Source organism: Centropristis striata, chromosome 10 (assembly GCF_030273125.1).
Source record: "Centropristis striata isolate RG_2023a ecotype Rhode Island chromosome 10, C.striata_1.0, whole genome shotgun sequence".
Lineage (NCBI taxonomy): Eukaryota > Metazoa > Chordata > Actinopteri > Perciformes > Serranidae > Centropristis > Centropristis striata.
Genome location: NC_081526.1, coordinates 35220019 through 35242686, shown reverse-complemented (window position 1 = coordinate 35242686; position 22668 = coordinate 35220019). Strand labels below are relative to the sequence as shown.

Sequence of the window (22668 nt, the reverse complement as noted above, 5' to 3'; positions counted from 1 at the left end):
TACGTGGACTTTCTTGAACACGAAGGTCACCAGAGGGTAATAAATTTGAAGACAGCATAACAGTTAACAGTGTTACAGTTACAAAACCTGTCTGAATTAAGTCTTTCATTTATGAAATTAGCTGATTAACAGAAAATTAACCAAACAAGCCAAACAAGCTCTGATTTAAAACATTTTTCTGTCGTGCATGGTGACAAACTGAAACTCTTCTGGACTGATTGTTGGTCAAAACAAAAAACTTGAAGATGCAAACTGCAAAAATCATAACTTCTCTGTTTTCTGACAAAACAATGGTCAGTTAAATGTGAAAATGATTATCACAGCAATCACTAGTAGCTTTAAAACTCCCCCCAGTGATTTAACCTCCACAGGACTCATGATCCAGCAGTAAAGAATCTTTTCTTGGTTTATGGGTAATAATTGAGAGTGAGGACAGACTGAGAGGAAGTCAGATCTGTCACTAACATCTAGCCTGGCTGCACTTGTTGCCTCTGACTGTCTCAGAGCTTCGGACCACAGGAATAGATTTCTAATTCAACAGTCCATCTGTCTCGTCAGCTGCTCTACAGCGAGGAGCAGACAGGCTGACCCCGCGGCCCGGCCCACGCAGACACCACACACACACACACACACACACACACACACACACACAGAGTTCACACCTGCAGGGAGGTGACAACGATCTGAAACACCTGGAGACTGTCTGTCTGTCTGTCTGTCTGTCTGTCCGTCCGTCCGTCCGTCTCTCTATCTCCCTGTCTGTCCGTCCGTCTGTCTGTCTGTCTGTCTGTCTGTCTGTCTGTCTGTCTGTCGGTCTCTCCATCTCCCTGTCTGTCTGTCTGTGTGTCTGTCAGTCTGTCCGTCCATCGGTCGGTCTCTCTATCTCCCTGTCTGTCTGTCTGTCTGTCTGTTGGTCTCTCTATCTCCCTGTCTGTCTGTCTGTTGGTCTCTCTATCTCCCTGTCTGTCTGTCTGTCTGTCTGTCGGTCTCTCTATCTCCCTGTCTGTCTGTCTGTCCGTCTGTCTGTCTGTCTGTCTGTCTGCCTGTTCGTCTGTCTGTCCGTCTGTCTGTCTGTGTGTCTGTCAGTCTGTCAGTCTGTCTGTCTGTCTGTCGGTCTCTCGTGTGCTACGTCCCACAGTAGCACAATGCTAACGGGCTACACAGCTAGCTCTGTAGCAGTACAGTCAGTGTGTATGTGCTGCAGCAGCATGTGTTCACTTAGCGATCTCCGTTTGTTTACAACAAGCACCGAACACTCTGTGTACAGTTAGCGATGTTGGTTTGTTTACAATAAGCGGCGGATGCTGTGTACAGTGATTTGGTGACTGTCGGACAAAGTGGGAGGTGTTTGTTAAATACAGTGATTGTTTTTTTTTTATTGTTTATTTATGTACTTTTATGGCTAACATAACTTTTATTTCTTATTGAGGTGAGATTTTTTGTTTTCTATCACAGCTGCACAACTTGCTTCTGCTTCTTGTTTTTATTGTGCAAATAAAATAACAAAAAAGAAAAGAAACTCTCTGAGGTGCAGTTAAATGACTAATTCTCCATCTTTGTCATTCTTACTTTGTGTTTTTGAATCAACAATAACTGCAGGTGAAGCTTCAGGGCGTCCTGACACACTGTCATTGTTTTAGAAAACCGGCACAACAAACTCTTCTGTCACAGTTTCTACTTCAACAATGTACCAATTAATCACATTTTCTGATTAAAAACACATGTTTTTTTAGCTCCCTTGCGTCAGATTGTGTTTGATATTCAGACTTCTTTGAATCCGTACGGATAAAATATTGATGAAAATCAGATTTACACTGTGTAAGAGAAGCCTACCCAGTAAGCTGGCTCCTGCCCGGGCCGGGTCGGGGGAGCAGCCGCCCGTCTTGCTCTTGAAGGAGGTGAAGAGGTGCTGACACAGCTCCTCCGGGATGTCGTTCTCCAGGTACGTGGTCATGAAGAGCGTGAAGCCCTCGTAGTCAATGGGCTGTGTGAGGAAGGAGGGAATGAAACAAGTTAACAGGGTCACTGAGGGACAGCTGGAGGACGGACGGAGAGATGTGATGAGGTCGCTCTGAAATGAACGTCTGCAGCCTCGATGGTCGCATGCCCAAATGTTTAAACAGCTGAATGACAGTTAGGCCCCGTTTACACGTGGACACTTGCGGGTAAAAACGACAAAATATTTTATCGGAAGTGCCTTTCGTTTAGACGGTGACGGCGTTTTTGGGGCTTAAAAACGCAAAAACCTGAAACCACCTTCCAAAGTGGAAAAGTTGAATCCTCTCCTCCGTAGCGTGTCGTCTACACTGACAAGACGCAAAACTCTGATCTGATCTGCTCACGTCACGTATGTGTTTACGTCACATACATGCTCCAGTACAGGAAAATAAACAAACATGTTGGATTATTTCCATGCGTGGGACCTTCAAGCTGCTCTGGCAGCTCTAATAAACTTACAGGAGTCTTTCCACCAAATGTACAGGATATGTACAGATAGTATTAGTGAACAGAGAAGGATCTGGAATTACCTCTATCACATTTAGGATGCACCGATTGGTCAGAGGCGAGCCAGACGGCTGTAAACGAGACCTGGGAGATCTAGTGATGGTGGAGAACTTTGTGGAAGGAGTAGCTGATCAAAATAAGTGATGTGAAAACTTCCACATGCCCAAAGATGCTCTTATGGCTTTAAGTGATGCCGCCTGGCTGCATACAATCCAGTTCCACACACTTTTGCGTCACCGTATGCAGCAGATTTCCTCCCGAAAACGCTCGTCTAAACGCGGAATAAAAAGTGAAGACGCAACGCCACTTTTGCGTCTTCTGTTCAGACCGTCATCATGTAAACGTAGCCTTTAACTTTAAAATTTTCAGTCCACCTGATTCTGGAGGAGCTGCTGCAGTAATGAGGAGCAGCTAACTTCTGGTTAGTTAGTGGAAGCAACAGATGGACGACCTGAGAGTGAGGCCCAAACATCCGGAGCACCCCCTGGTGGCGGGCTGTAGTATATGTGATAAGCCCCGCCCCCTCCATGTTAGTGGATGGGACATGAGCTTCATGAGTTTCAAGCTAAGAACTTTAGAAGGAAGCTGATGGCAGGACTCGACGTAGCTTCATTTTTATGTCTTCACGTCATGAAGAAGTAATGTGCCGGTGCTTCCATGGACTCTAGAGGGTTAAGGCACGTAGGAATCTGCTTTTTAAACTTCGCTTGGCTGTCAATCACTACGACATCAGCAAGATGGTGGCGGACGCATTACAGCAGATGGCGAAATACGGAGACATAGCTTGTTTTTCGCTGTCTGTACACACAAGTTATATTGACATTTTTGAGCAGAGAACAGGCTGGTTTTAGCACACAGGATGGTGCGGATAATCAAATCGGCTTAAAGTTTCTGAGTTGTTCACATTATTTTGATCTGAACAAATAAACTTCTACAAAGTGTTTCGTTTGTTATATTTTTACACTGAAACTTGCGTGCCTTTGACTTTACACCACAGATGATCTGTAGCAACAGAATCAGTATATATATATATATATATATATATATATATATATATATAAATGATGTGTACGTTGTATGGAGCCACTTATTCACAAGCTTTTTATTACTAGTTGCTCTGTGAGAAAGAAAGGGATTTGGATTGAGGCAGGTATATGTATATATGTAATGTGTAATATTTTTTTAATTTTTTTATTTAACCTTTATTTATATTATATGTAATGTAATATGTGTATTATGTAATGTTGGCATGAAATGACTCTTTAAAAGATTCACGTTTTGTGCAGCAGTACAATTAGACACCAGAGCGAGAAACTGAAAGCAAAAACATCTTTTTTGTTTTTCATGTGCTGGTCAGTTTTGAGATTTTGGGGGTAAATTGCTTCTTTCTGACTTGTGAAAACAAACGAAAGTATCTCTTAACTTAACTTCACTCACGTTTTCACATAACCAATAAAGTACGCCACTTCCGTTGGTTGTGCTACATCCTTGTAACTTCTTAATTTATGTGCATAAGAAAGGGGTTTGGATTGAGGCGGGTAGATTTTATCTTTAAAGGTGAGACTCTTTAAGATCAGACGACTGGAAGCTGCAGATGAAACCTTCGGAGGCTTCAAAGAAAACAATGTAAAGAAATCACAGACAGAAAACACATCATCTTAACATCCTCCCTCCTCAGCCGTGTCGTGACTGCACAGTCACACTCAACTCAACCCAACAACCCCGTGACCTTTGACCTCTCCCCTCCGGCGCAGGGACAGACCATCTGTAAGGCGGTTATGTCATGTTAGTGGACAGGATGTGCATGCAGTCTGCCCACACAGACACCACACAGCATGCAGAGCCGCCCGGTCGGACGAGCTTACTTGGTTCAGAACGTCTTGCTTCTGTTTAACAGTCGGGACAAAGAAGAAGAGGAGGAGGAGGAGGAGGAGGAGGAGGAGGAGTAAAAGAAGAGAAGTTAGCTGCTGGTGTCCAGCCTGCAGGGACTCAGAAACCCAGAAAAGCCTGAAGAGATCTGATGCACAACTCAAATCTTTAAAAATGTTCAAAGGAATCCAGAGATCATACTTCATCTAAGGAGGAGGAGGAGGAGGAAGAAGAGGAGGAAGAGGAGCAGGAAGAAGAGAAGGAGCAGGAAGAGGAGGAGGAAGAAGAGGAGCAGTAGGAGGGGGAGGAGGGAGAGGAGGAGTAGAAAAACGAAGAAGAGGAGGAGCAGGAGGAAGAAGGGGGGAGAAGGAGAAAGAAGAGGAGGAGGAGGAGCAGGAGGAGGACAACAAGAGGAGGAGGAAAAAGAGGAGCAGGAAGAAGAAAAGGAGGAGGAAGAAGAGGAGCAGGAAGAGGAGGAGCAAGAAGAGGAGCAGTAGGAGGAGGAGGGGGAGGAGGAGTAGAAAAAGGAAGAAGAGGAGGAGCAGGAGGAAGAAGGGGGGAGAAGGAAAAAGAAGAGGAGCAGGAGGAGGACGACAAGAGGAGGAGGAAGAAGAGGAGGAAAAGGAGGAGGACGTGGAGGAGGAGGAGGAGGAGAACTCAGATCTGAGGGACAGAAGAGCTGACTCAGCAGGCTGTTTCTCTTCTGCTACACAGTAAAAAGTAAAGTGAATGCTGAGTGTTAAAGGAGAAACATGACAGAAAGATTTAATAACTAAATTGTTTCTGTTCATTATAAATCAGGGAAAGTTCACCACACAAATAACAATAATTGCAACTCACAGCAAAACAATCTAGACTGATCAATATAACTACAGGTATGAGGAAAAATATGTCATGTTGGCATGAAATGACTCTTTAAAAGATCCACGTTTTGTGCAGCAGTACAATTAGACACCAGAGGGAGAAACTGAATGCAAAAACATCTTTTTTGTTTTTCATGTGCTGGTCAGTTTTGAGATTTTGGGGGTAAATTGCTTCTTTCTGACTTGTGAAAGTAAACAAAAGTATCTCTTAAGGAAGAAGGAGGACAAGGAGGAGGAGGAGGAGGAGAAGAGGATGAAGAGGAGGAGGAGAAGCAGGAAAAACAGAAGAGGGGGAGGAAGAAGGAGGAGAAGGAGGAAGAGAAGAAGAGGAGGAAGAGGAGGAGGAGCAGGAAGAAGAGGAATAGGAGAAGCAGGAAAAAGAGAAAAGGAGGTGGAGGAGGAAGAAGAGGAGGAGAAGCATGAAAAAGAGAAGAGGAGGAAGAAGGAGGAGGATGGGAAGAGGAGGAAGAAGAAGCCGAAGAGGAGAAGCAGAAATTAGAGGAGGAGGAGGAGGAAGAGGAGAAGCTGTAAGAAGAGGAGGCGGAGGAGGAGGAAGAGGAGAAGCAGGAATTAGAGGAGGAGGAGGAAGAGGAGAAGCTGGAAGAAGAGGAGGAGGACGAAGAGGAGGATGAAGAGGAGGACGAAGAGAAGCAGGGAAAAAAAGGAGCAGGAGGAAGAGGATGTATTCATTGACTTCATTCAGCTCCAGATCCTCTCGGTGTCATCATCATCATCATCATCATCATCATCATCATCAGATAAATCAGTTCTAGATGCGTTCTTAGTGGTCAAGGGTTCGTCTGTTGTTGTGTTTTTGAATCTTCTGAATTAAACTGAGCAAACATAGTGAAGCTGCAGTGTGAGGAAACTAAACCCTTCTCCCTCCAGGGAACACTTCGTTCCCACCAAAATAGGACAGAGTTGATCCCTTTAGCACATCCAGACTTAGAGGAAAAATGCCTCAAACACTCAGCGGGTTCTAGCGGACGGAGTGATGTGGATCCTCGTTGTGACCTCCTGAGGCCGGCCAGCAGCTCTCACCGCTCTCTTCTCCTTATTTGGCCAAACAAACCAGCGGGGCTTTAATTTGCTGCAGGTTCAGATAAATATACTCACAGAAAACACACACACTTCTGACAGACCGCACCACACACTCACTGTATATGACATCATCATAAAAACGCTGATAGGTCGCCGTTAATGTAAGTACATCCAGATGTGGAGATTGCGGTCCCTGCGGAGAACGTTTCCTCCCCGGAGTCTGAGTCTGAGCGGCTCACAGCCAGCACTGCCAATCTGTAAATGTCTCCCAAGGGCAGCTATGACACATTTACACGCTTCATTTAATCTTTTTCATTTTGGCAGCGCCGCCACAGTGATGTGATTGACTTTCTTTTGGCATTAGAATAAGGTAGGACTGTAGGGGGGGGGGGGGGGGGGGGGGGGGGGGGACTGTCCCGTCTGGATCCCAGAGAGGCAGCGAGGATCCGTCCAACCGCAGAATATTACTGAGTGTGTTTGAAAGAGCACACTATGTACTATTCACCGGGCTTACTCCTAGATTTTATTCTTCTGTTTTTTCCGCATTTTTTTTTTTGGTCGACTACTCCTCCCAGAGTTTTGGTCGCACATACACTAAAAATATATACGTATAAAATCGAGCAGCTCGGCCATGACAAGTGTGCTATGACTTTTCTACGGGTTTCAGCAAACGTTTTTTTTATTTGGGAAAAACACACCAAAAATACCCCCAATGTTACCCTATGGAGAGGCTAGAGTGGATTACATCATAGCTAGAGTGCAGAGGGAGAGAAAAAATTGTCAAAAAATAAATTTGGAAACTGCACTCGAGTCCGCAGATGCCACTCTACAGAAATAATTTATACATAGAAATGTAGGAAAATTTGTCTTCTCACTCACATTCGTTTTCTAAAGCTGTCAGAGTTATAGTTTGGGCGAACCTGGTCTCACAGGAATCCGTGAAATAGCCACGGATTCGCTTAACTCAAAATCCGTGGAATAGCCACGGAATCACTCAAATTTCCGTGAAACTGACACGGATTTCACTACAATGCAAGTTAATATTTTTTCCTATTGGTTTGTTCCAAGTCACGTGACTTTCAAGGTCCCAGCAGTCAGAACAAAAAACATGGCGGACAGTTCTCTCATTTTTAGTGAAAAAATCTATATTTTGACTTAGTTTCTGCATAAAAATGGATTTTGATCACATTTCTAGCAAGAAATATATGTTTTATTTTCTAAATATTCACTCAGTGAATGTACATAATCACTTTGTATGTTGGAATAGCCACGGGATATGACTGTCATTAACTTGCATTGTAGCGAAATCCGTGTCAGTTTCACAGAAATTTGAGTGATTCCGTGGCTATTCCACGGATTCCTGTGAGACCAGGTTGGTTTGGGCGTAGGATGCACAGATGCACCTGCAACACGCACCCACAGCCTCATAGACCGCCATTGGTAAAAAGGAGGGAACATTTGTGGAGGAAAGCAGAGGTACCAGTTTCTTCTGATCACTCTAAAAAAAACTATTTCTTAATTTTTCTTCACAAAACACACTGAACGACATTCAGGAAGAACTCAGGATGCTCAAAGTGAAGTCGGTTCACTGATAGGAGCTACGCAAAAAGCAAAAATGCTTTCTGTTTGAAGGGAACTTTCAGTTTTGTTTTTCTCTCTCTCAGTGGCGTCAAATGTCACAGGAGGAGCAGCTGCAGGTGATGCTCTGCTCTGATTGGTGGCTGACACACAGACAGATAAATAGAGGGAGACACTGCTTGATCTGTCACATGTCAAGCACACTCAAATTGTCTTTAGAAATGTTCTAGTTAAAGTTATTTGTTTAATAACGCCTCCTTCTGAGTCATTTTCCAGAGTCATATTGGTGTAAAATCAGTGCAGTCCACACAGAAATTTTTTTTTTTTTTCATTTGCATTAAATCTGTGAATTTTTTTGCTTTTGTAATACGTTTTTTAAATATCCCATATACGTCTGGCTCTGATTAAACATGCCTTCAAACTGTTTTATATCTGCATTATCATGTGGCAATACATTAGGAGGTTTTTTTTTATAAGAGAGATAAACGTCTCTCATGAATCACAGAGAATCACGGTGCTGCTGTTTGTTCGCTGAGCTGAAACCGAACATGACGGACAGTTTAAAGTGTCAATAATCGTCTTTTCATCAGATTTAAAGTCCTGCAGGAGAGCCACGTAAAAAAAAAGTTAGTTCTTTCAGACTTTTGAAAGTAAACCAAAGTTAACAACGTTCTCTTAAGTAGCATCTTTTAACTTCACTCATGTATTTACGTAACAAGTGCTTTACGTTATGTTACATCCTCGTAACTTCTTCATTTATGTGCATTTTTTCATTTTTTAAACTGTCTTTTATATTACCTATAGGAACTCTTTAGCCCTAAGCTTAGAGAAGTAGTTTTGAAGTGTAAACTGCAATAAACTACTGCCTTTTTCCAAGGGCCTTAACCCAATAAAACTGAAATAAAACAAAGCACTAAAACAAAACAAAGCCTCCTCTGAGTCATTTTTTCAGACTCATATTGGTGTAAAATCAGTACACACTCCACACAGAAAAGATTTATTTTCATTCGCACTTAATCTGTGAATTTCTCTGCTTCTGTAATCAGTGTCGGTTTTTAAATATCCCATATATGTCTGGCTCTGATTAAACATGCCTTCAAGCTGTTTTATCTCTGCATTTTCTTTATATGGCAATAAATTAGGAGGGTTTTTTTTTTATGAGAGAGATAAACTGGTAGTGTCTGACGTCTCTCATCAATCATAGAGAATCACGGTGCTGCTGTTTGTTTTCGCTGATCTGAAACCGAACATGACGGACAGTTTAAAGTGTCAATAATCATCTTTTCATCAGATTTCTGCAGGAGAGCCACTTTAAAAAAGAAAATAAAAATAAAAAAAGCACAAAAGAGGTCGTAGTGTCTTGTCACCAGCCGGCTGAGTAGATTCCACTAAAGCTGGTACACAGGACTGATGAGTCATCACACACACACACACACACACACACACACACACTCACACAGGGTGATCGATGGCAGAGGGACCTGGTAGTCGCCGTGGCGCCAGGTGACGGTGTCGCCTCACAAAGACTACATGAACATTAAGTCTGGTTCATCCGGCGCCCGGAGGAGAGCCGGACCATCCGTCATGTCATCACTAACTTACAGAGAGAGGAGGAGGAGGAAGAGGAGGAGGAAAAGGAGGATCAGGTGGAGGAGGAAGAAGAGGAGGACAAAGAAAAGGAAGAAGAGGAGGACAAAGAAAAGGAAGAAGAGGAGGACAAAGAAAAGGAAGAAGAGAAGGATGGGGGAGAAGAGGTGGAAAATGAGGAAGAAGAGGAGGAGGAGGAGAAAAAGGAGGAATAAGAGGAGGAGGAGGAAGAAAAGGAGGAGGAGGAAGAGGAGGAGGAAAAGGAGGACCAGGTGGAAGAGGAAGAAGAGGAGGACAAAGAAAAGGAAGAAGAGAAGGATGGCGGAGAAGAGGAGGAAAAGGAGGAAGAAGAAGAGGAGGAAGAAAAGGAGGAGGAGTAAAGTCTTGCTTTGTTAAGAGCAAATGTTTGTGTTTTCGTCACTTCGGCCTTGGTGTCATACTTACTGCAGCCACTAGAGGGCGCCATCAACAATATGTGTTAATAACTGATTAAGGCACATCTGAACCTGCAGAACAGCCAATAGGAACGCTCTCTCTCTCTGAACTGATCTGTGATTGGCCAAAGTTTCCCGTCACAGATTTTAAACTGAAAACAGAGCTGAGAAGGAGGAGCAGAAGTCTTTTAGAACACTTGAATTACAATTTGACCCGGGGCATGTTTAATTACCCAGAAGTGCCGGAAACAAAAAAAACCCAATAATCATTGTTTATATTTCATTAATAACTCCATTACTAACCATTTCAATCAATATTTAGTTCAATTGTGTTCTTTACCTCTCACAGATCAGGTTCAATGAAGATAATTCACTTGTTTTATCTAGATATTAGATGTCAAATGTACCTTTAGTTGTACCAGACATTAAAACGAACAATAAACTGAAGAAAACAATGGTCTTATATTTTTTCCCTGACTGAATGTGAAATGAACCATTTTCATTTTATATATTGATTACACTGATTAAGCCAAGCAGAAGAAGTTTCAACCCTGAAAAAATACTTTTAACTATTTTTTTTTTTAGATTTTTAAGCTTTGTAATGGGTCAATTTGACCCAAGGCAATATAACGGGGGTTAAAGCGTTAGAGAGACAGAGAACGAGGTGAGAGGAAAGAGTGAAAACTGAAAACAGGAAAATAAATAAGTGACACAGTTTGAAGATATAAAATAAAATAAAGTCTCTTCAGTCCAGTGGGGAGCCGCTCTGCTGACGTCAGGAGCCAAAATTTGACGCCACGGGTGTGTCTCCACCACGGGCTTCAGCTAAAAATGGGCTGGAATGACTAAACAGCCTGTGATTGATATTACACTGAATCAGAGGAAGTTAACAGCGTCACACACACACACACACACACACACACACACACACACACAGCTGAGACGGAGAGATAAAGAGAATAACAGACACACACCTGCTCCGGGTTGTATTTGGAGAGAACTCCTTCGCCGTGAAACTCCTCAAGCACATCCTTCAGCTTCTTAGTGGAGTCTGAGGATGAGAAACACACACACGATTGTGTTTTTATCACATTAATTTGCTATTATTCACTTCTGCACACACACACACACACACACACACACACAGACACAGAGCACGTCTCCTGGAGCTGCGTTTATAATCATATCTCTGACTCAAAAATTGATAAAAAAAACTGAATAAACACGCTGCATGTCATTAACGGATGTCCTGATAAATACTCATCTGCAGCAGGAAGAGCTGCCTCAGTGGAGCCGAGCCTTGTTAGTGACTCAGCCTGTTGGTGAAAAGTAAAAGGGGACGTGTTGTCTTTCTCACTCTGAGATGCTAATCCCATAAACACACGACGTCAGGAACCGTAACGACCTCCTCCTACGATCATCTGTCAGACAATTACTGACATACACATGTACACGTGTGCATCGTCAGCACACACACACACACACACACACACTGCTGGGCGTTTGACGTCCACATGGACAGCAGGAGACAGACGCAGAGGACAGTCTCAGGTACAACATGTGACCAGAGAACATCCGTTCTGCTGCATTAACCGGACAAACAATCTGCTGAGTGATCGCCGTCACATGCACCTGGAGCACAAACAGAAAAATAATAATAATTCTGCATAGGAAGGCTGAAACAATTAGTGAATTAATCAGTCAGCTGGAGCTGAATTCATGCAAGCTGACGGCAGGTAAACTGGGACACTTTCTGGTGGATTATCACCTAAACCATCTCAAACACTTAAAGGCAGGGCGGGCAGTTCATTATCCCCGAGAGGCCACATGAGATACTCCGAACTAGATTCTGCTCACAGAGAATCACGGTGCTGCTGTTTGTTCGCTGATCTAAAACCAAACATGACAGACAATTTAAAGCGTCAATAATCGTCTTTTCATCAGATTTAAAGTCCTGCAGGAGAGCCACTTAAAAAAAAAGCACAAAAGAGGTTGTAGTGTTTTGTCAAGGTTTCTGCCCTAAACCTAGCTCGCTGGTTTTGTAGCCTAAACTCACCGAAACTACAGCTTCATTTACAACCGTAAACCGTACGTGTATGTATTATGACGTGTGCATGAAACGCTCATAGGAGTCTATGGGTGGTGCTGACAAACGGTATATTCTGTTGTTTAGGTTGGAGATCTTGGCTGGTGAAAATCCTGGTTTATTAAGATTACATTTTCGTGTTTTATACTTTGTTTTCTTCACTTTCACACTCAGTAACGTCACTTCGGCCTTGGTGTCATACTAACTACAGCCACTAGAGGACGCCATCAACAATATGTGTTATTAACTGAATAAGGCTTTCAAAATCTCAAGAGACCGTGCCAGCACATCTGAACTGGCAAAACAGCCCATAGGGATGCTATTTCTTTTTCTGAACTGACCTGTAATTGGCACAAGTCTCCCGTCACAGATTTTCTCTGAACTAAATTTTGCTCCATATTAATTCCATCACTTTATAAAATGCAGTAAACTATCTAGTTTTGAGCTGGTAGAATACATGTTATGATAAGACTGAATGTTAAAGTGGAGTAACTCTAATATAGCAGGAAAAACTCCAATTATTATCTCACTTTTCCATTTATTTTAAACACAACATACACTCACACCACAAACACAATATAGAGCATGTATGTTATGCAGAAAACCTGCAATTTATTAAATTTAGGCAAAAAGCAATTAGTGTTTTTAACAAGGTCAGAAGGTTATTGTTTCTGTGCAGGTACTGCACGCATGCACAAACACACGCACGCACGCATGCGTAAACCGCCTTCAAAATAAAATTGGTTTTATTGATTTCTAATTTCTGGGTAACATCACGCGGCCGGAAAGGGACAGACACAAGCCTGATGCCCAGCTCTGGTTTAAAGCCTTGTCTACACATACACCGGTATTATCCTAAATTCATTTTTCTCTCCACATATATAACTAGAAGCCTGAAAAAAGCTCAAGTGCCATTATCTCTGGCTGTTTGAATGTTTTCTGAACAGCAACTTTTCAGACCCGTTCAGTAGAAACTTCTCCTGCCTGATCTGCTGACAGACATTAGAAGTTGCAGCCGTAAAGTCTGGACAGAAAACTTTCAGGTCTGTTGCATCAGACTCCCCGGTCTAAAGCAACTGACTCTGTTCCTCGATATAGTGGAAGAGTAACTGGACGTTTGTTGTTTGACTGTTAGCAAACGGAGAACCAGCACTAAAATATCCACCTGAATTATCTCCTCATTGTGACGCCTCATAAAGGAAATAACAACAGACACAGTGATGTCGCAAGACAAAAACTCTGTGAACAGATTTTCACAATCTCAGTTTTCAATGTTCTTAATTGCAGTTTGCATGTAGACGAAAGCTGTAAAACACAGAAAACTCTACGGTTGTAAAAAAAAAAAAATACCTGTGCTTGTGTGGATAAGTTCTACAACTTGTTATGGACCTCTGTTATATTTCTATAAAGAAAAGAAAATCTTTTAGAAACTTTGGACCTTCAAACACATAAAGAACCCGACCCAAGAGTCACTAAAGAGACTAAATCATTTGGATTAACTAAAGAACAATTATATTTCTTGTTTTTTTGTTTTTTAATTGGTTTAATCCATCCATCGGTTCAGTCATTAATTCAATAAATCATTATTTTTTAACCAAACTAAATGTGCGACAGCTAACTCTGAAATATTTTTGGCATCTTTACATAGACTTTTAAGTGATAAAAAAAAAAAAGAAAAATGCCTGTGATTCAACAGGAGGGCACACAATAACATAGTGACATCATCCAAATAAATGAAATGAATAAGCATTTATCAGAATTAATTTCTGCTCGTTGACTAATCAATGAATCACCAAACTGCTGCAGCTCTCAATGATTCAATTAGAGGCTGAACTAATGAGCATTTTCACCACTAATTAATCTGCTGATTATTTTATCAATCAATTGTCTTGTGGTTTCACGTCAAGTCCAAAATATGAAGTTTACTATCAAATCAAATAGCATCCTGACATTTGAGAAGACAGAAGTGAAATGATGCATCAATAGATGAACTGATGCTCTGAGTTGTATTTGATTATGTGTCTTCCTAATGACAGCAGCTCTTTAGCTCCACAGCTTCACATTCTTGTGTCTCCGGAGAGAAACGTCCTTCATTAAGTCCTTGATTGATCGGCTGCTGATACTCGAGCCGTCCTGTCTCTCTCTGCTCACCCTATCAGTAAAAATGAGACCTCCCCGGCCTGCAGGGCTCTTCCCGGCCTGCACATTCATCATGTTTCCATTATCGTCCTCCTCCACTGCAGCCGGCCTCATAAAACAGAAACACTGCCCGACCTCGACGACAGCAGCATCAGAGAGGTGAGGACCAGGACTGCATTATTCTGGAGTCCTCTCCTGAGAGCTGTCTCACTGTAGAGACACACTGGAAGCTGGAAAATCCTCCACCATGGAGCAGGTCGACCAGGGCTCCACCAATCTGTCATTATGACTTTAATTCATTATCACATCTAAAGAAGAATGCCATATTTCCACACCTTCTTATGTAGAATTATCCTTAAACCCTTAATAGTTACATTTAACTTGATGCATACAATGTTTTTTTAAATATTAATTGGAGATGAAGTACAGTACAGGCCAAAAGTTTGGACACACCTTCTCATTCAATGTGTTTTTCTTTATTTTCATGACTATTTACATTGTAGATTCTCACTGAAGGCATCAAAACTATGAATGAACACATATGGAATTATGTACTTAACAAAAAAGTGTGAAATAACTGAAAACATGTCTTGTATTTTAGATTCCTCAAAGTAACCACCCTTTGCTTACTAGAATATAAGACATGTTTTCAGTGATTTCACACTTTTTTGTTAAGTACATAATTCCACATGTGTTCATTAATAGTTTTGATGAATTTACAATGTCAATAGTCATGAAAATAAAGGAAACGCATTAAATGAGAAGGTGTGTCCAAACTTTTGGCCTGTACTGTATATAAAATGGACACTAGAGAGGCAGATATGCACTGAAATCGAGGTACAAAGTAGCTGAAATATATTTGATGAGGTATTAATTCAGTTGGTAACACTTTACAATAACCAACTAAGTCATGTTTATGGATGGTTTATAAAGCAATTATTAACCATTTACAAAGTGCTATACATATTTAACTGTTAAATGTTTTCAACCAATTTCTTAAAGATGTATGAATAATTTCAAAATCATTAACATACTTAATATGGTGTTAAAAATGTTATAATGAGTGTAACTAAAACTATGAATAAACTATTCATTATTATTCAATTGTTTGTTAATGTTAAAGTAACTATCAACTTACATTAATATACCATCTATTTGCCATTTATAAATGATTTAGTTAGTTAAACATTAATAAATGATGTATTTACCATTCTAAATGGCCTTGATACGGTTTGTAAATGATGATTAAACATTAATAAACTCTAAAATCTGTTTACAATTTATAAATGATGGTTATTGTTAAGTGTTACCATTCAGTTTCTGTCTGTGAAATAAAGATTTAATTTTGTCTTTATTTAAAAATAAAGCACAATCTTTTCCTAAGCATAACCAAGTAGTTTTGTGTGAATTCTGACAACTCTGCACATCCAAAAGTGACAAAACAGTGCATTAATAATGACGCCAAGGATTCCTGAAGCGTCCGTATGTGCATGTTGGCATGTAGAATGTCATCATGAATCACTTGTGTCTCATGTTAAATATTGTTTCAGTATGAATCCAGACATGCATGAGCCCACAGATACACATATAAATTGAAGCAGTAACTCTCCAGCCAGTGACAGTCTGACCTGTTATGGTTCTATAAAACAATGATTTATTTCGACTGTGTGATTCCTCCACTGGAAAGCTCACGTGAGAGCGTAATACCGGAGAGGACAGAAGCTCTTTTGACTAACAAATGCGGTAGAGGGAGAAGAGGCTCGTCCTGTAGGTTAATGAGGGGAAATAACCTGGAAGAATGACGTGACACCAAAACATCCAGACTGAAGTCGTGACAGTGTCACTGTGACTTGTAAAACACTGCTCTCCGTCCTGCACAGCCACGTCAAATCTAAGAGCACTTAGCATGTTCGCCGTGAATTATGGAATAATAATAATTTGCCACAAACAATTAGATCTTCCTCCTACATTGATACATTAAAAAAACTGTCTAACCTTCTGCAACCACTGACACATGGGATCCCTACATTTTTGAACCAGAAAGAAGATGAATATGAATGTTTCTGACTTTCTGCAACCCGTTCTTATTGTGAAATTCAACAAAGACTTTGGTAAAGGGTAGGTAAAAAGAATAGGGTTTGGCTTAAAAAAACACTAATTCCAGAGAGAACTTCCACCTCCACTCAACATCAGACCAGCTGACTGAAGTCTCAGTGTTCAGTGTTGCTTTACATGTCGTATTAGTGACATCTGTGGCTTCTGGGATGTAAATATATTTAAATCTGTTGATGCATTCTTTTGCTATAGAGTTGCATAAAGCATCTGACAGGCTATAGCAAGAACACCACATGATTTGTTTTTTTTGCAAATAAAGCTTTTCAGCATCACACACACACGGATTCCTATATTGCCAACAAACCAAGTCTCGACTTCAGTAGAAATCTCACTTTTTTCTCCAGATATTACAGTTAATGTGCTTTTTATTTATAACTTTGATACTCATATTTATTTATACATATACTGGAATCCTGTGCAATAACCCTGATAACAGTACTACAGTATCTTTTTTAAAAATATGTTAATGTTATTCATTTTCAACATAGTTTATTTTTATACAGCAACAGCAGCATTTTTTTTGTCATAATTGAGTGTGAATGAGCATTTGCATGTATGTGTAGTGTTCATTGTACCATTGGTGCAATGATTATAAAGTCTTCTGATTCTGACTCTGATTTTTGGGGGTCAATTGCCAAGCAGGGGCTTGCATCCCTGAGTGATCTCTACCTAGAAAAACAGATACTTTAACTTTAATATTATCAAGATTTACACATTTCTCTGTGATACAAATATTTAAACAACTAATCATGGCCATAAAATTAAATATCAAAACTGAAATTCAGTATAAACTTCATGCGCTAATATCAAAGACTGCATCGTTGTGAACAACGTGTGTGAATGTGTCATTGTAATACCTGCTGCAGCCTGCAGGGGCAGCGCTGAGCATGGACTCAAACACTCAAAGAGCTGCAGGTCCCTTCTATACTAAAAATGTTTTTTTTTAAGCTCTCGAGATTTCAGCATTATTTAAATCATGATTATTAAAATGTCCTCTGTTGGCTTTGAGGTCCCCTGTTGGTGTATGTTTGCTAATAAAGTCCACTGTTGGATAGGTTGGTAAGTACACCCACACACACACACACAAAACAACACAAACAAACCGCAGACTGAGGCCTGTTTGTACTCACACTCGCTGTATTTTTGCAGCTGGCTGAACTCGGCTGGGCTCAGACACACCCAGCTCCCGTCTCCCATACTGCCTGAGGCCCGGGGGGCGGGGCTCTGCGTCCGGGAGGGTTTGTCGGTCCACAAGTGGCGCTTCAGCGGGGAGATGGGTGGGGCGGGGTGATGGTTATCCTCGGGTCAAGTTGTGTAAAAACAGTGAGGTGAAGAGGGTCTGGGACGTCATCTCTGCCTCTTTACAACCACGAGGAACAGATAATGCTATTGCTGCTGTCACGTCCTGCTGCTCCAAACTTATAATTCCAAAATAAAATAAGAAAAAGGACGAATGGCGAATGTCTGTCACAGTGATGAACCAGTCCTCATGACTCGAAGTTTCTCAGCAGGTCTGCAACTAAAAACACCTTCTGACCTGCAGAGAGAGAGAAACAGAAAAAAACATTAATTAACATGATCATCAAGCTTCTCTAGACGGTGTGTAAAATATGAAATATGTGAAAAGCTCTTTGTTATAAAATCTGTGACATCTGAAAGTGGCTTTAAAGACAGAGGAGGAGGAGGAGGAGGAGGAGGAGAGAGAAGGAGGGGCAGCAGCAGATTTACAGCAGAGGAGGAGGAGAGTGATGAAGCAGGAAAAAGATCGCTGAGGGAGAAGAATCTGTTTGGACTCACTGGACAGAATTTATAGTTTTCAATCTTGTGCACTTTAGTTAAACAGTAATTCTGCTTTATGTCAACATGCATCTCACTTCTGCAGCTGATAGCGAAACTAAAACAGGAAGCAGAAGGGACGCTGACATGCACGTTAGAGCGATTCGTTTTCATAAACTTTGTCTTTTTACAGCTAAACAACCTCTATCATGTGTTTCTGAAAACATTTGAGGCGAGAAATTTGCAATGAAATAACAGAATCTTGATTCAGTTTTGATTTAGTTTGCAGAAATGACATCAACATTTACTAAACTGTCATGGTGTTCAGGTCCTAAAACCATAATAACAGAAATGTAAACTTAAAGATATCTAGTCTGTCTGATAACTCCAATCAGTCCAATCAGACTTTATTTTAAACAGACGGGTGTCTGTGGATGTTTTGAGTAAAAGCAGAAAACTACACATGAAAATCATTTTTAAAATATTTTTTCTTATTATTTTATTGGTGCCAATGTTCAGTTTAAAGCTCAATTTGTCTCAGAAAATAATATTGGAAATAATTTCCTAAATTCTATTTTTGATATATCATGTAAACAAACTGGCATCTAAAGGATTAAAATTCTGAAAATGAATTCATATTTGTATTTATGGAGGATTTTACTCTATTTTATTTCATATATTTATTATATATATATATATTACTGTGAGGCCTGTTATTTTACCTTACTATTCTACTAATTTGTTTACTAATTATATATTTTATTATGAATTACTTTTTAAAATTATTTTTTAATTAATGTTTTAGTTGCTTAAAGTTTTTAGTTAGTTTTTTTTTAGTTTTTTAGTTAGTTAATTTATAGTCTGATATTATTATTGTCTTAATTATTATTATTGGCATGATGTAATTTATTTTATAGATATAATTTATGTATTATTATGATTTTATTTTGTCGATGTGAATGTATGAATTTCAATAAAAAAATATTGTTTAAAAAAAGGAGTGGTGTGGGGTGAATATTTAACTCAGTAAAGTTGGAAAACAATATTAATTTATATTTATTTGACAGTTTTTTGATGCAGATTTATAAGTGAGCCCTGTGAAAGTAACATGTCTTCGTGTCTTTGATATAAAGGTGTAAATCGTCTTCTGGCTGTTTTGTCCATCAGGATTCTCGCTCTTCTTGTGTCTTTTGTGTAAATTGGAGCTTTCGAGACTTTCGACTGACGCCAGAGAACACTAAGTTCCCAGAGAGAGAAAAGATAAAAGCATGGGTGACTAACTCAAATTCACCAGGGTAATAAAAACAGATTATTTTTAGAAAAGGTTCTCCACAGAGAGAGAGAGAGACAGAGAGAGAGAGAGAGATAGAGAGAGACATTTTAATTCTCTCTTCAGAGTTTGGATTAACATAAAATCATCACACTTGTGATTCCAGACATATGTTTTATATATGAATCTGTTTGAGTCAACGTGTGTTTGGATGCATTTAGTTTTGGAAAATGCACTTTTAAAAATAGGTGTTTTTGCAGAAGAAAAAGATGCATTATTAATCTTTTCTTTGGGCGACACGGTGTGGAATACAAAGAAAAACGTATAATGCTGCTGATAAATTTACTTCCAGTGTTTTTTAAAGTGGGAAGAGCGATAAAAAAATGACAATGAAACTTCCTTTAACCATGATCTCTAAACTGGATCATTTAGGATCAGAGTATTTTAAACAGCATGAGCGTGTCTGCAGTTTGTCTCTCTCTGATGACAGATGAGCTGATTTGAATGTGGTCAGACTCTCTGTGACAGCAGTTTGCATAGAAGAGACAGAGATTATAGAAGAGGAAGGTTTAGAGCAGACCTGGGCACTGGGCGGCCCACGTGAGGTTACCCAGAAATTAGAAATCAATATAACCGCAGTGCTTTTATTTTGATAAAAAAAATAGCAAACATTATCATTAGCACTAGAGCTAACAAGCACTTTTACTATAGTTAAGACAACAAATATAGCCACTAATATATATGACAGAATAAAATAAACTCTAACAAACCTTGTTCCTGTCAGGCACTATAGAAGCCTTTTTCATACTTTATATCAACTTTATATGAATTACAACGCACTCGTTATTATTTACCGTTCGTGTTTTCATTTAACCGTTCACTACCTTTCAAAATTAAAGCACCCGTTTTACACTGGACGACACCTTTTCAAAATAAAAACATCACAACATTGTAAAACACCGTGAAAATGTACAAACATGAAAAAACAAGCTATATAATGCAAAAACATAAATAGGAACCTTGCTAAAGGTCATTTACAGTTGTGTTACTACTTTTTACTGCTATATTTGATTTACTCCACATTAACAGTCTCATCATGACATGTATTCCTATCAGTAGAAGCTCAAAACCAGATAATTTACTGTATTTTATAAAGCGATTACATTAATATTGAGCAGAATTTAGTTCAGAGTTTTGGTCCGGCCCCTTCAACCTTCGTGGTATTGGTCATGTGGCCCCTTGGGAAAATTAATTGCCCACCCCTGGTTTAGACACACACACACACACACACACACACAGCTGAAGAATACACACTCTAAAGTCTATAGATTATTGGCCTTTTAACCCTCCTGTTATGTTAGTTTTTTCAGGAACAGCAATAACCTGTTTAAAATGTTTAATCATCCAAAAGTGTCAGAAACTAAAAAAATCCCAATAAAAATTGTTTATATTTCATCAATAACTCCATTACTAACCATTTCAATCAATATTTAGTGCAGTGGTGTTCTTAACCTCTCACAGATCAGGTTCAATGAGGAGAATTCACTCGTTTGTCATTTAAAAAATGCACATTAAAACTTATTTTTATGTACATATGTAACAATGTTGCGTTACATCACTAAGGACATCAGGCTTTCTTCAACACTAACCTTACCCTGAGAATAATTTCACTTTTAGCCCAGTCTTTACACAAAAAAATAAAGATTTATGTTATTTTATGGATTTTTGTCCCCATAAGGAAAGTGAGTCCCCAAAGTGAGACTGTATCAACAGATTTATGTCCCCACAACATGAGTAATACACATTTACACACACACACACACACACACATGGCACACAGATTTATGTTATGGCATTTTGTCCCTATAAGGAAGGTAATTCCCCCCAATGTGACAACAGATTTATGTCCCCACAACATGAGTAATACACACCAACACACACAAACGTGGTGTTTAGCTCACTCAGGACATTACATTCATTTTCTTTCCATAACACCAAACCCTGACAGTAACCAAAGTCTTTACAGTCAAATATAAAGATTTGCGTTACAGGGACTTGTATTTTGTCCCCATAAGGAAGGCAAGTCCCCACAACATGAATATGTAAACAGATTTATGTCCCCACAAACTGAGCAATACACAACACACACATGTTGTGTCTCCATCTCTTAAGAAGACATAACATTGACTTACATTATTTTTCAGGAGACTTTTCCTAACCTGAATCCTGACCTAACGTTAAACTGACATTTAATGATTTACGATGTGGGGACTCGTGTTTTGAAGGGACTTAACATTTCATAGAGACTTTCCCTAAATCTATCCCTAACCACTACTTGGCTAATCCTTACCCTAAACTCAGTCTTTACCCATAAATGTATTGATTTACATTATGACTTTGATCAATAAGGAAGGTGAGCCCCCACAATGTGACTGTATCAACACATTTATGTCCCCACAATGCTAGTAATACACACTAAAGTACACACACACTTTGTGTTTCCATCCCTTTCGAGGCCAAATATTGACTAACATTTATGAACATTTTATAACCCTAAACCCAACACTGAACTCAGTTTTCATACTAAAATTTGATGATTTACGAGATGGAGAGTTGTATTTTGTCCCCATAAGGAAGGTGAGTTCCCACAACGTGACTGTATCAACAGATTTATGTCCCCACAACATGAGTAATAAACAGCAACACACAAAGACACACGTTGTGTTTCCATCACTTTAGACAGTGACTTCCAGTCATTTCCTGGAGATTTTTCCAAACACAAAACCTTATGTTAAACACAGATATGCCCCTAATATTTAATAATTGACGATAATACCCTAAACAGTAATTGATATGATATGGGGACTTGTATAGTTGTCCCCATAAGGAAGGCAAGTCCCCACAATGTGACTGTGGAAACAGATTTATGTCACCACAACATGGAAAACACACATATAAGAGGAACGGAATAACAACAACACCAGCAAGAGAGAAAAAACTGCAAAAATAGGTGAAAAAATTCACAACTTAAAAAACAATAATTCGATTGTCTGTCTTACTGTGGGACGTTAACTTCCCCAAAAATCCCCAAAAAACAAAAACGGAGCACATGACCTCCGAGTCCTCATCAGTATACCTCCTGAACATCTCTGCATTTATTTATGTATATATTATCTTTAATAATAAACGTCTCTGTGCAGAGGTAGAAGCTAAATTATCTGCAGAGGCAAAACTCCACATGAATTCACTTTTTCTGTTCAGGAAAACAATACATTACGAGTCTTCCCACCCTCCATTTCCTCCTCTCAGCCAACAGTGAATCAGTGCTCTTACTTTCCGTCCCCTCTCTCTGTTTCTCAGCTGCTCTCCTCGCTCCCGGGCTACGGCGTGGACAGCCGGTGGCAT

General features: G+C 39.8%; 1 protein-coding gene across 1 annotated transcript in view; it reads right to left on the bottom strand.

The window, feature by feature from the left end:
- The window catches only part of LOC131978859 (diacylglycerol kinase beta), a 142577-nt gene that overhangs the window by 98241 nt on the left and 21668 nt on the right, over window positions 1-22668 (bottom strand). The window contains exons 2-5 of the mRNA XM_059342659.1: window positions 17348-17754; window positions 10852-10928; window positions 4371-4391; window positions 1834-1984 (exon numbers count right to left, since the gene is read on the bottom strand). Coding sequence (XP_059198642.1) covers window positions 1834-1984; window positions 4371-4391; window positions 10852-10928; window positions 17348-17414 — 316 coding nt within the window. The 5' untranslated portion in view covers window positions 17415-17754. The remainder of the gene's footprint in view (window positions 1-1833; window positions 1985-4370; window positions 4392-10851; window positions 10929-17347; window positions 17755-22668) is intronic.